This window comes from Neomonachus schauinslandi, chromosome 8, assembly GCF_002201575.2.
Source record: "Neomonachus schauinslandi chromosome 8, ASM220157v2, whole genome shotgun sequence".
Classification (NCBI taxonomy): domain Eukaryota; kingdom Metazoa; phylum Chordata; class Mammalia; order Carnivora; family Phocidae; genus Neomonachus; species Neomonachus schauinslandi.
This window is the reverse complement of record NC_058410.1, coordinates 36,298,495-36,313,425: the sequence shown is the minus strand read 5'-3', so window position 1 is coordinate 36,313,425 and position 14,931 is coordinate 36,298,495. Positions and strand designations below refer to the sequence as shown.

General features: G+C 35.4%; 1 protein-coding gene and 1 pseudogene across 2 annotated transcripts in view; one reads left to right on the top strand and one right to left on the bottom strand.

Annotated features, from left to right (window-relative positions):
- The window catches only part of ECHDC1 (ethylmalonyl-CoA decarboxylase 1), a 55,067-nt gene that overhangs the window by 35,587 nt on the left and 4,549 nt on the right, over positions 1–14,931 (bottom strand). For both annotated transcript variants that reach the window (XM_021693663.1, XM_021693664.1), the window contains exons 2-3: positions 6,886–7,107; positions 3,394–3,536 (exon numbers count right to left, since the gene is read on the bottom strand). In XM_021693663.1, the coding sequence (XP_021549338.1) occupies positions 3,394–3,536; positions 6,886–7,107 (365 nt within the window). The remainder of the gene's footprint in view (positions 1–3,393; positions 3,537–6,885; positions 7,108–14,931) is intronic.
- On the top strand, positions 14,030–14,507 carry LOC110583665 (annotated as a pseudogene).

Sequence of the window (14,931 nt, the reverse complement as noted above, 5' to 3'; positions counted from 1 at the left end):
TCACATTAAAAATGTTTAAAAGCAGTATAGAACAATGGTTAACAACACAGACGCTAAAGCTAAAATGCCTAGGTTGAATCTAGGCTCTACTACTTACCAGCTAGTCTGGCTTTGGGCATGATACCTAACCTCTGTGCTTCAGTCTCCTCACCTATAATAATAGTACCTATCTCATTAGGGTAGTTAGTAATGATTAAATAAATCTGACATGTAAAGAACTTAGTGCCTGATATATAGTAATAGAATAAGAAATGTTATCTAGCACTGCTATTATTAATATCAGTAATAGCATTGGCCATTGGATAATGAATAAGCTTTGGCTTTAAATGTATCATAAAGTAAAGATTACACTGTACTAGCCAACAAGACCTAGGGAGAAAAAAGATTAGATCTGTCCCCCAAAGCCATTGGGCCAAAAATGGTTAAATGCTCAAGCCCTTTCCCGGGCTGTAAGAAGAAAATAAGTCAATGAGAGATAAAACCCAGCTTGTGATAGAATAAGTTGAAAAAAAAGGAACCAATGAAAAGCTATACCTGCTCTGATGAATGAAGCCTAGAAGCTGGAAAGTAACAAAAAAAAGGTTTTAAGAGCTGCTGCAGACAGTGATATTTTCATCCAGCTAAATGATACCCTGAGGCCCAAACCTACTCCTTCAGTTCTTACTTGTGTAACAAAGATGAGAAGCACAATGCTCAGCCAAAGTGCCAAAAGGAACTATTAACGTCTTATTTACTCTGAGCCACATTTATCCTGAGTGGAAAAGTGCTCAGCCTATAAAAATATCTTATCCTAGAACCATAAATGAGACTTTCTCTTTTTTTCTCTAAGTGCTTGTTGTATGGATTTATTAATTTCCTCAAAATACAGGGAGGGTTTAGGGAAAATTCGAATAATTTGTCTATAATTAATGAGGCTAAAACTGAACAACAGCAAAAGCAAAAATTTAGCAAAAGCAAAGAAGACAGATGAGCACTCTGTTTGAGGTCACTGTAGAAATTTAAGCAACAGTGAAAAATAAGGACGATGGATTGGCAGAAAAGTAACTGAAAGGTCAGGGAACAAAGGAAAATACTACCTTTAAGCTAGAGTAAGAGTATAAAGATTTCTAAAATGCCAGACTTTTCCTTGAGGAATTATACCCATTCACTGCAGAATAAGTAGGTTTGTTTTCCCATATCTTGAAGATTATAATTGGATTTGATGATTTCTGCCTTCTGAAAAAAGACTTCTGATAGTCTACAGAACATCTGTGGCATCAAATCCAAATCTTACAATTGGGTTAATACATTAGATTTTTTTCTTATTTTATTCTTTTCTCTGCCCCATAACCTTTCAGGGCTAATGTGTGTGTTATGCTAATCCATCTCCCTGCCTCAACTTTTTTCAGCCAAGGATTAACTGCCTAAAAGGGACATGAGGGTTTTACTGGATTAGTCTACTTCTACTTATATTAGGTAATTTTCACTAATAAAATAGTTTTTAAACTTTGAAAAAATACACTGGCAAAAACATCAACATAATTATCTTTTTTCTTTAAAAAAAAAAGCCATTTAATAATCACTTTCAAGTATCTTATTATAATCAGAAGGGACTATAATCCAATTACTAAAATCATCATCTATTCTAGTTATCTCATCATCCTCAGAAAAGCAAATTCACCAGATAAGCAAATGCTAGTGATACATCTGCAACAACAAAGAGTAAGTATATTAGATAAAGAAAAGCTTCACTTAGAGAAAGGCTGTTCATAACTGAATGTTAAGAGTCTCAGAGTATCTCAGCTGTGAGGGGCAGATGCATTTATACATGCAGCTGCAACTCATACAGATGTGTGAAGCTCAAAAGTCCTGAGGCCATTTTAAATCTCAGTTTTACACATATTCATAGTTCTTTCTCAGGCATATAGAAATCAGCATGATTCTAATTTTCACTTTTACACGTATACAAAATAAAAAATCCTGGCCATATGATCTAAAGAGACAGGAACAACCTTTTAACTAGAAGAAAGCAAAACAACCTTTCACTTTTTTAGGGATGTTTTCCTACCCAACTTATATCAGACCCAAAATAATCTAGTATCTCATTCTATCTATCCAGTGTCTTTTATGAGCCAAGTAAGGTGCCTAGGAATTCAATCATTTCAGAGATGAAAAATTATAATCAAATAACTTGCAGGTCATATAGTTAATCATGAGATGACCTTGGAAAAATCCATATAGTCAAATCTCCAGCTTAGTGCTCTAATCATTTGAACACAGAGCAAATTTAAGTCTAGTGGTGCTACAAATTATGGATCATTTCATGGATAATAATGTTTATTAATACTTAGATCTTTGAAATAAAAATAATAGCTACCTTTTTCAGACACTATCCTAGTATGCATTTTATATACATTATCTTCAATCCTCACAATAGCTATGTGAAATACAGAATTCTCATTTCTAGATTAGGAAAATACGATTAGAAAGATTAAGTGATCTGTTCAATCACTTACCCAGAAGGTATTGAAACCAGCATTCAAATCCAAATCTTTCAAAATTACCAAAAGAGAGCTCTTTCCTCATAATTTTATGCAAATACAGATCATATACTACACACAGAGCAGTATGACTTATGGAATATCATTTAAATGTTATTACCTACATACAGCCTACACCTATAATTAAATGGCTATGAATACTTATATTTTTTTTCGGCCTAGGGAATATGGGTGGAAGTTCCTAGGTTCCTTGGAAGATAATGGAAGACGACTAATAACGGAAAATGATTAGGATTCCTTTTCTATCAGGATAATTCAGAAGCAAATGTTTTAATTGTTACCATCTGTTGAAGCTTACTATGTGCCAAAGCTTTGCTGGGTACTTTATATATGTACCTCATATAAAATTCCTCATCATGAGATACTAAGGGTCTTCCACTTAAAAGAATTCAAACTCTTGGGGGCACCTGGGTGGCTCAGTTGTTAAGCGTCTGCCTTCGGCTCAGGTCATGATCTCAGGGTCCTGGGATTGAGCCCACATCGGGCTCCCTGCTCTGCGGGAAGCCCACTTCTCCCTCTCCCACTCCCCCTGCTTGTGTTCCCTCTCTCGCTGTCTCTCTCTGTCAAATAAATAAATAAAATCTTAAAAAAAAAAAAAAAAGAATTCAAACTCTTGCTAGTTTTAATGGGCTTTAGTGATTGCTAATCTTCTGGTCCTTCCTTCCCCCCCGCCCTTGCCCCACTATTTCACACTATTTGCAAACCCATCTTTAAGAAGAAAGCCAAAACCTCTGATCCTTGGAAAGGTCTTAAAGAGTAGCTATCATAATAACCATATGTAAAATATAAATATCTCAGCCACAGATCTCTGATAAACATGTGGAATCTAGCACATAATTCATGTAATACTTGCCTCTGGAGTCCCCAGTGATTTCACAGCATTCAGATCGGATCCTGAGGAGAAAGTATTTTTTGCCCCACGGACAATGAGACCTTTCCCCTCTGTCCAATTTTCCAATTCAATCACTTTTTCCAGAAGTTGTAGCATCATAACACCTGCCAAAGAGATGAGGGGAAATCAAAGCACATAAGATACTGGAAAAAGAAAAATAATTTAGAAACTATCAGGAGCCAAATAGGACTCTTAGATCCTACATTTTACAAATATTACCTGGATGTTTATTAAATGTCTATTATGTTGGTACCATGGGGTATAAATAAAAGAGGTATACTTGTAGTCCCCGCTTTAGAAGTTTACAATATGTTAGTAATCTCTCTCTCTTTCTCACTGTCTTAATTAAGAAATCATACAAATACATGGCTAAGTAGAAAATGAGAATATATCATACATGTCCTAGGAATTAGAAAATTGGAATGAGTAAGGGGTATAGTGGTAAGAAAAAATTATTTCTTAGGGTAAAAGTCAAATATAGACCTGACTTCACAGTAGTACACATTGTCTTCGTCAACAAGCTCAACAAGGATTATAAAATCAACAAGCTCATAACAAGAGTTATGCCTGTATTCCTAACTCAAATATAGTACTGCCCCATGAGACTGAGATCTTAACAATCTATTGGGTATATGGTACACAAAACAAAGGTAAGATTCCTACTTCACTCACATGAGAACTATTATAATAGGATGTTCGTTCAGGAAAGGGATAGTACATATCATCTTGTTCCACAGTTGACAAACTATGCTCTAACCCAAGGCATACTATGAAAGTACTTCATAGACTGCTAATAAGATACTTACCAACTATCAATTCTATGATTTATAGATTAAATTTTTACCTTAGTATCATTCCAAAATTCTATTAGAGCTTCTTTATAACAGACAAATTTAAAATGGAAACAGCAGAGACTATAATTCTTATCAGTGGTGATCTCCCAAGTTCATAAAGTTCATAATGCTATCAATGATTAAGTTTACTCTTTCCTCTGCTTAAGAAAATGCTTTAGAAGCCAATATAAAGATCATGACAGAGGATTAAAGCCGGCAAAGAATCTGTACCACGAGGTTCCAAAACTTACTATATAAGCCCCATTAAACTATGTACACTACTTTGGAATATAAACCCCATGATGTCAAGAACTATTATTCTTCTTGCCATTTTCTGAAGTAACCAATAATGAAGTGGTTCCACAATAAATGTTAGTGTTATTGATTCACAAGTAACTAATGCAGCTATCCTTTCTAATTGCTAATTATGACCTAATTAAAATAGTAGCCCTACCCAAGGATGTCTTAGGTGTTTTAGAAATATAGTTCTTGCTCTCCAAAGATTATACAGTCTAGTAGCTTTTTACAAAAAACAAACAAACAAAAACATTCATTTAGGCTAAGAATAAATCTGTATAAGGAAATATGGACCTTCAGTCATCCCTAATACTTAAGCTTCTAAAAAAGTAATGCTGGTTTTGAGTATGAGACATCTATACCAGTAGTTAATCTTGAACTCATCTTTTTGACTTTGTAAACTAAGTGTAAGAGTTGGAAGGAACCTTAAAGGAGTAACTGGTTGGGTAATTTTCAAACCAGGGCCGTGGGGTTGCCTGGTGTGTGGGGCTCACTCATCTTCTCCCAGACTAACTCAATCAAACACCATTACCCAAATCAAAGCATCTCTGCTCATATTTGTTTTAAATATTAGCCATGAAATTAATATTTGTTTCCATTTGAATAATAATCTTTACTAATGTAAATTATTTATAGCTATTCAGGAATAAATCAAAACTATTAATCTAGTCTAATTTTTGAGAGCAGTATTACTTTTCTAATTTTACTTACCCTAGGCTAATATTAAAATTGGCTTTTATTCTCTGAACCAATTGAAGGTATGGAGATGCACTGTCCAGTAAAGTAGCCACCATCTACATCTAGCTTTTGAACACTTGAAATGTGGCTAGTCCAAACTAAGATGTGCAGTTAAGTGTAAAATACACACCAGATTTCAAAGATTTCGTATGAAAAAAAGGAAAATACCCTATAAATAATTTTTCATATGAGTCAATGTTGAAATATTTTTTAATATACTGGGTTAAATAAAGTATATTAAAATTAATTTCAACTGCTCCCTTTTACTTTTTTTTATTTTACTTTTAAAAATATGGTTACTAGAAAATTTTAATTTACATATGTGGGTCACATTTGTGTTTGCATTATACTTCTATTGGGTAACACTAATGGAGAGAGAGAGACATCTCTGAATTATGCTGAGAGGAAAGAAAAGTTATCTTGTGTTTTAACGACCCACCACTGATAATTTACAAAGTTTAAGTCTATTGAATTTTGTCTATGGGTATGAAAATTTACTGAGACATTTTTGAGCCCAGTATTTCAAATATTACAAAATATAATTTACCCCCCATGAAGTACATAACTGACAAACGGAAATTGTCAGAGTCATCCTGACTGGGTAGTCAGCAAGGTTACTCTTTAGCTCTTGCATAATATTATCAACTACCCAGGAGGTACATCACTGACAAACAGAAATTGCCAAAATCACCCTGAAATATGCAGGAGTGTTAGACAGTCAGCAGTGTTATTAGCTCTTCCATAACATCATAGTAGTGTAATTCAAATCTGAACTTTGGCACAAAATTACAAAGTACCACATGTCCTGGGCTTTTGGGTTCCTTAAATATGAAATTTATACATGCCCAAGAATGCTACCTAGCAAATAGAAGGTATTTACCAGTATCTAAGTGTCAGGAAAGAGGCAACACATAGACAAGCACAGTGTTTTCACCAATTATTGGAATTACATGGTTAAAATGAGTCTTATTTCAAGTCACAGAAAAAAAAATTTAACTAAGTAATTTCTTTTTTCATTTATAGGTTTTTCTCTTTAGTTTTCAAAAATCTTTGAAAGCTCCTTCCCCTTGTCTCCCAGTGACATTAGCTAAACTTAAACAAATGAAGTCATTAAACAGTAAATGTCAATGGAAAAAATAAGGTTAATTTGAAAGTTTCCTTTCTATCAACATCCATATTTATAGATTTAAAAAAAAATCAAGGAGCACCTGGGTGGCTCAGTTGGTTAAGCGACTGCCTTCGGCTCAGGTCATGATCCCAGGGTCCCGGGATCGAGCCCCACATCGGGCTCCCTGATCAGCGGGAAGCCCGCTTCTCCCTCTCCCACTCCCCCTGCTTGTGTTCCCTCTCTCGCTGTCTCTCTCTCTGTCAATTAAATAAATAAATAAAATCTTAAAAAAATAAAAAGATTAAAATACAATTAGTAAAAAATGTTCCTGGTTCAAGTGATGGTTTTGGGTATTCTGTGTGAGTATGTGTGTTCTAAGAGTACCACAACTTTCAAGAATTTTGTCACCAGAGATAAAAATCATGTGATAGCAGCTTAGATTTAGTGTCATTCTTTAGCAAAGAAAGATCTCTATACCTGAGAAGGCATTCATTTTACTTGGATTGTTCAGAGTAAGAATGCCAATGCCACTGTCTTCCTTCTGAAGGTCAATGGATCCACCAGGAAACTGCTGAAGTTTTTTTTTTACTTCTTCCTCATGAAAGCCATGAGATGTATTATAAAGTGACGCTCCTGTTTGATGTAGTAATTTTGTCCTTACAGACAAAGATGATGTCGTCAAAAGATTTTTTGCCATTTCTGGAAAACAGAGAGAAATATGCAGTAGTCCAGATGAACACTTTTCTAATATTACATGTTTACAGACTTTTCTGTTTAATTGGGACTACCTCCCCACTTCTAAAAGCACTCTGAGGAGACGGTCGGTATGGAAATCCTTCCCTTTTCCCTCCTTCTCAAACCAAATAATTCACAAAGTATACCATTTCAGTATATCACTGAGAGATGATGATGTAGTTACAGTGCATTTACTGGGATCCAATACATGGGAAAGGTTTAGAAAAATGTTGCTGTATTTAGCACCATCTCCTGCCTCCTGGCAAGTCTTTCTCATGATAGTAGCTCTTCTTCCTCCAACTCTTTAACTGTTGCAAAATCTAAGAATAAATTGAGTCCAATGTCCCCTTGGAAACCGTCTCTATGCAGGAATGCTACAGGAGCAATCCTACTCTCTAAGAGAAATTTCATTCTCAGCATTATTCTTACCTTATGCAATGCTCTGATAGGAAACCCTGAGGAATATGAGGAAAGAAGCAGGAATGTGTGCATGGTTTCTTGTGTTCCCCAGGATTTTGTCACCTCTTCTCACTTTATATATACATCCCGGATAATCTCATCTCTGCCCATAAGGGTTTTTGCCCTCTGTAAGCATTTTTGTTGACATAAAACATACATTCAAAACAGTATACAAATCATAAGTTATAGCTCAATGAATTTCACAAGGTACATACACTCAAGTCAGTAACACCCAGATCAAGAAACAGAACGTGAAAACAAAACAAAAAAACCATGAAGCTCAAAGGTCTGTTGTGTCCTCTCTCAGTCACAAGTCCAAATAAGGATAATAACTACTCTGACTTCTAATATCCTAGATTAGTTTGTTTTTGAATTTTATACAAATTGAATAGTACATATTCTTCTGTGCCTGGTTTCAACTGTTTGTGACATCCATTATGGTTATTATGTATAATTACAGTCTAAATAGTCTATTCCTCCCATTGTTGTATTTTATTATATGAATATGCCAAATTTATTGTAATAGACAGATGTATTTCTGTTGGCTAGATCTAAGAATGGAATTATTTGGTTGGGCTGCAGCTGACATACTGATTGTTAAACATTGAAGAATTTTGCAAGTTGGTTTTTCAAACCATTGGTGGCTTGAAATTAAGCATGGTGGGAGTATCAGCAAACTCTACATATCAATATTCACCTGTCTCTCTCTCCCCCACACCCTCCTTTCCTCTCTCCCTCTCTCTCTCTCTCTCACACACACACACACACACACACACACACCACAGCCGGATTCCCATTACTGCATCTGTTCATTTGTTCAACTTGGAAAGATACCAAAGAGTTTTCCAAAATGGTTGTACCAATATAAACTGGTATTTCCACAGCCAGTGAATGTTCTAGTTGTTTCACAATCTTGCCATCACCTGCTAACATCTTTTTCTACTTTCTTTTCATTTTAGGCAATCTAAAGAGTGGTATGTCATTGTGGTTCCACTTTGCATTTCTATGACCTCTAATGAAGTCAAGCTCCATTTTCATATGCTTATTGGTTATTTGCATGTATTTTCTAAAGTGCCTGTTAAAGCTTTTTGCCCATTTTTTCTACTATTTGCCTTTTTATGATTGATTTGTTGGAGTTCTTTTGTTTGCCTGTAGCTTTTATTAAAACCCATAAAACAACAAATCCCATATTTCCATCTCCAACAGAAACCTTATACCTGTGTACTCCTAACTCAAACAGAAATCTAATTCCTTATTCCTTACCTATAGATATACCACAGGCTTCTCAAAATCATTGCTTAAACCTGAAGTCATACTCTCCTAAAACCTGTTGCTCCTTCTTTATTCCTTCCCTTAACTATCTATGATATCATCAACCCTGTAGGCCACAGAAAACCAAATCCCCTTCCCCTCCTTCATCTCTCATATGCAACCTACCTGTAAAATGTCTTGCTTCTTTCTTATCTTTCCCATCCTTATTCTTTCTACTACCAACCATAGTTCAAACCTCATTACATAACATACATGTCACCAATTAGTTTCACACTACTCCTTAAAATCAGAGCTATCTCTGTAATCCAATCAAGTTATTCCAAATGCAAGTTTTTTTCAGTAGCTTTCTACTAACAAAAGGATCAAGTCCAAAGCTCACTTTGATTGGGCCCTTATTGATATCTTGGGTCTCTCATAACATCTCTACACACAGTCTATATGGACACCAAACAACTAGAATTCCACAAATTTACCTTGCTATTTTATATTATTACATCCCCATATAATGTCTTTCCTTCCTCACTGACCTGGTAAGTACCTAATCATCTTTAAAATCTAAATTCCTAAATTTCCTCCTATAAGTGATTTCCTAAGCAAATTATTCCTTTTATTTATCCCATCGCAATATATTATATGATTACATTTTAACACATTTTACACATCATTTTTATTGTATTTTCATTTGTCTTCCTCACCAGACAGGAAGCTTCCTGAGAACAGTTCTCTGAGGTACTTACGCTCTGTCACTATGGCCTGGTATAGTGCTCAACACAAACAAGGTACTTAGATGCTTAATGAAGAAAATAAATCATCAGGTTGCCAAATGGAATGCCATCTCTAATATGTGAGTATAAAATGGTATCAGAAGCAGATGGAGAACAGGTCATCTAAAAAAGATTACAATATGATCTCCCTTCCACTTTAAATTGTTTCACCTTCAAAAGGACATTTTTGTTAAAGTGTCTCAACAGAGTACTTGTAACTGTGTAAGTATCTAAAAATATTACACATTGGAATGCAATCTCCTAAACAGATATACTTTAAGAACTTGGGAACAGTATTTCAAAATTTCTTCATTAAGGTGATTTTGAATACAATATGGAGGAGACCAAGATGTTCCTTAAATCTCATCTAAAAAAACTAAATAAAATGTAATTCATATTAGATACAGTATGACCTAATGCACTGTGATACATGGTAGAGGGTTTAACAAAAAAGAATGGTAGTGAGTGAGGTGCTTGCTGTCTTTGAAAATAATATCCAAGAATAAGACCTTAATGCTATTTTCCCAAGAAAAAAGGGGCCCTAACTTGCTATCATAAGTGCTGTGGCTTTCAACTGCCATAACTGTATTCTTACTATCAAACTCCTTACGTTCTTAACAGTTAACCATCTTTCTTTCCTACTGGAAGGGCACTAACTATTATATATCAAGGCCAACAAACTGCTTAGTTTATCAGAAAACAGTCTCTTGTATTTTAATACTCATGGATGGAGAGGCAATTTTTTTTTTTAAGTTTAATTCTGAAGTGTTCCAAGATTATTTTTTAAAAAATAGAAAAAATAATATAACAAATACCCATTCCTCATTTTTAGTAAATGTTAACATTTTTCTCATATTTCCTTCAGCTCATTCTTTTTTTTTTATTTTTTAAAGATTTTATTCATTTATTTATTTGAAAGACAGAGAGAGCCTGAGTGGTGGGGGAGGGGCAAAAGGAGAGGGAGAGAGAGACTCTCAAGCAGACTCTGTGCTGAGCATGGAGCCCAATGCAGGGCTCGATCCCAAGAGCCTAAGATCATGACTTGATCTGAAATCAAGAGTCAGACGCTTAATCGACTGAGCCACCCAGACACCCCCAGCTCACTTTTTATTTTCCAACATTCACAAAAGTAGAGAGAATAGTATAGAGAATTTTCATCTGAGAGCTTGAAAATTATCAACATTTTTGAAAACTTGTTTCATCTAATCACCATCTCACAACACATACAATCCACTTCTGCTTTCCCTGAGTATTTTAAAGAAAATTTACAGGAAAGCTTTCAAGTGTCTGAACACAAAAGCTGAGATCTTGGACCACTGGCAATCTAAGTAAGAAGCCCTCTGACGCACTCCCTAAAAGACATTAAGAACACCTTAACTATAACAAGTTCTTTGAACCCAGAAGTTACTTAACCTAGAGGTGGAGCTTGGCACTCTGGAACTTAGTAAAATTTGTTCTTAGAATCTCTCATCAATATTCAACTTGGACATTCATCCGTCCATGTAACAGCTTTCAGAATTATTTCTAACAACTACTGGGGTTATTCCTAACAGGGTTAAGATTTCAAGGATTCTATCCAGAGTAAATTCTTTTAGGTTCTTATCAATTCATTCCTTAAACTTATGGGAAAAGAGGACCAGGGAAAGAGGCTCTACTTATTGTAGTTTAGGCTACAGATCTAGGCATTGTCTCCCCATTCTGGAATAAAACTGACTAGAAATCAAAAAGAAAATATGCAGGATAAGTAGAAAGGATGCAAAGTGCTCACATGCATGGAAGTAAGCAGACCAGTGTTTATTTAGAACAGAACATGTCCGGGGCGCCTGTGTGGCTCAGTCAATTAAGCTTCAGACTCTTGGTTTAGGCTCAGGTCATGATCTCATGATCTCATGATCTCATGGACTGTGGGACTGAGTCCTAGGTTGGGAGCAGGGAGTCTGCTTGAAAGATTCTATCCCTCTGCCCCTCCCCCCACTCCCTCGCTCATTCTCTTTCTTTCTCCTCCTCTCTCTCAAAAAAACCCAGACACATCCATGCTCCTTTCCTCCCTCTCCAAAATGTCACTATTTGCCTGTGGCTATAGTTATTGATATTAATCTGTAAGTAAAGAGTAATAAGGGGCGCCTGGGTGGCTCAGTCGTTAAGCATCTGCCTTCGGCTCAGGTCATGATCCCAGGGTCCTGGGATCGAGCCCCGCATCAGGTTCCCTGCTGGGTGGAAGCCTGCTTCTCCCTCTCCCACTCCCCCTGCTTGTGTTTCCTCTCTCATTGTGTCTCTCTCTGTCAAATAAATAAATAAAATCTTAAAAAAAAAAAAGTAATAAAAGCACAAGGGACCCACTTATGGACTCTGAGTAATATGCATAGTATACTCATGGGTCAAGGTGATAAAGAGACCTAATAAGCAACCCAAGCAAAGTAGTCAAATGTTACTAGTTGCAAAATAAAATATCTAAGTACTTAAAATCACCTTTAATATCTTTACCTTGCCAATTTTATACTCCTTTTCCAAAACTCATGTAATATGCTTACCTGTATACCATTCTCCCATCCCACCGCCAGTCCTATCAGATTAGGAAATGATATAATTAAGATGATAGATTCTATGGTATTAACTGGTTTTAAGGTATCTAAAGCCTCTTGAAGATCTTGAAAGCTAGAAGGAATGCTTACCAAACATAATTCTGTAACATTACAGGACATTTTCAGTTAACTCAAGAGACATTGCAAGATTTTTAAAATAAATTTCAAAATGAGCAAAACAATCCAATTATAACACAGAAATGTATAATGACACACAATAAATGCAGAAGAAATTTATATTATAGATGTTCCCACTTCCTGTATTAGTGCAATAAAAGGTACTTTATTGGTACTACATAAAATTATTGGGCAGAGAGGAAAATTACAGGATACTGTAAAACTGAAGAAAATGAGGCAATCTCTAAATGTTGACAGTTATTACCACATGCTATTGGCATTGCTGTAAACAATGATTCATTTGAAATAAATAATTTTCCTGCAAATATTACTGCATGTTATTCCCCATATCTACCTTATTTCTTTACCTTGTATAGCCCCAGTTCTCAAAACTTAAGCCCAATTCAAAGGCATAGTTCCCTGCTTTGCTGAAGGAGAGTAAAAGTTCTATGGAAAGAAAGTGCCTCTATATTATGGTCATTAGTTATCTAGCATCACTAGAATATGAACTATTCTGGTCAAATAAACTAATAACCCTTTAACTGAAAGCAAAACTGTTCTGGACAAGGACAAATCCTTTTGTTGAAAGCATTCTTGATCTCAAATACATAGAACTATAATGTTAAATATTTCAATTAATTTCAAGATATTTCAATTTATTTTTAGGTATTTCACATTCCTAATCATATACCTCAAATGTACACCCATAGAAGTACAAATCTATGTACCTATTTTCAAAAGGATTGAAAAAATTTAAAATAAGGTGGCTTCTCATGATGAGCATGAAATTGAAGGGGAAATAAAGTAAAAAAGGTAGAAAATTTAGGTATATGGGAAGTGGGAGTGGGGAGAAAAACTTAAAAAATAAAATGTTATTACTAAGTATGAAGTGGTTATGAAAAAACACAAGGATTTTGGAGGTTTCCTAGATTATCACCCATATGTAAATATCAAGTTGCCTCAAGATCTCTTGAGCTGGCAAAAGAAGCCTACACTAAAAATCTCAGGAGTTATTGAGAATGACAAGCAATGGGGCTTGAAACAAATTTAACATAACCAATATCTTCACAACAAGATGTATTTATGTTCATAAGCTTCAGCCATGTGAATAATTTTCTCATCCCCAACTGATGAGGGATAGAAGCAGAAAAATGTTCATCTTTAGCCCAGAAAGTTGACCTATAGCCTTCATAGTTGTGACAAGGATCAAATCTGCACTGGTTGCTACATTCTTACAGGGTCTCAGGACTGCCTGTATCTCTCACTGATAGTTAATACTGAACTGAATGACAAACACCAGAGAAATCTTGCAACAGTAGTTTCATGACTACCAGTGGAAATTCAAAGAAAACATTTATGATCTAATATGCCCACTCCGCATGTCTCCTCCCTCTTGAGCACTAAGCATATAACCACCAACTTCATACAGCAAAAGTGTAGCTCTTTCCGCCCAAGGGTCCTGAGACTGTGCTAGTTAAATAAACTAAGTTGCACCATACAAGGCTCAAGAATTCTTTCTTGACCATTATGCTCCACCACCATGCAAATCAACCACTGTTCTTTTTCACTCCCTTTCACCATCCCTAGACCCAAGTTCAGGAGTCAAAGTCCATGGGAAAAATACCGAAATATACCAAAATGTACCATTCAAAATTAGTTGTGATGGGAACAGCCATCTTCCAGTAATTCGCCAAAATGATCAACACAAAGGGAAAAAGGAAAGACACCCACTGTTATGTTCTCTAGCCTTTTAGAAAACATGGAGTTGTTCCTTTGGCCACATACATACAAATCTATAAGAAAGGTGATATTGTAAACATCAAGGGGATGGGAACTGTTCAAAAAGGAAAGCCCCCACAGATGTTACCATGGCAAAACTGGAAGAGTTGACAGTATTACCCAGAATGCTGTTGGCATTGCTGTAAACAAATAAGGGCAACATTCTTGCCAAGAGAATTCATGTATTGAGCATATTAAGCATTCGAAGAGCCAAAATAGCTTCTTGAAGCGTGTGAAGGAAAATGATCAGAAAAAGAAGGAAGCCAAAGAGAAAGGTATTTGGGTTCAATTGAAGCATCAGCCTGCTCCACCCAGAAAAGCACATTTTGTAAGAACCAATGGACAGGAACCTGAGCTATTGGAACCTATTCCCTATGAATTCATGGCATGATAAGTGTAAAAAAATTCTAAGCAGAAACACAACAAAAATCAGGCAATATTCTAGGTCTCCTGGAGAGTAACCAAAAGAAAACATAAACTCAGATTTGCTTTTCTTTGTAGTGCCTTGTGGCCAAAATACTGGCAGAGGGAGCCGCCCTTAAAATACTCATATATTTTCAGAGTATCATTTCTCCAAAAGATTATGTTACTGCTCATCTATTAGCATAAAAATTGTATAGTTCCACTCCCCTCCATGAAACAAATCTAGGAAAAAAAAAATAAGGTCCACATTTCCTTTTTACAATTAAAGGTTACCTTTTGTCAAATTTTAAAACAAAATGCTCTCAAAGTTCTCACTCTTTTTCTCCAAATAAATACATATTTATTTTTAAATAAATTATCAATTTATAAAAACCTTTAAAACTTTAGACATT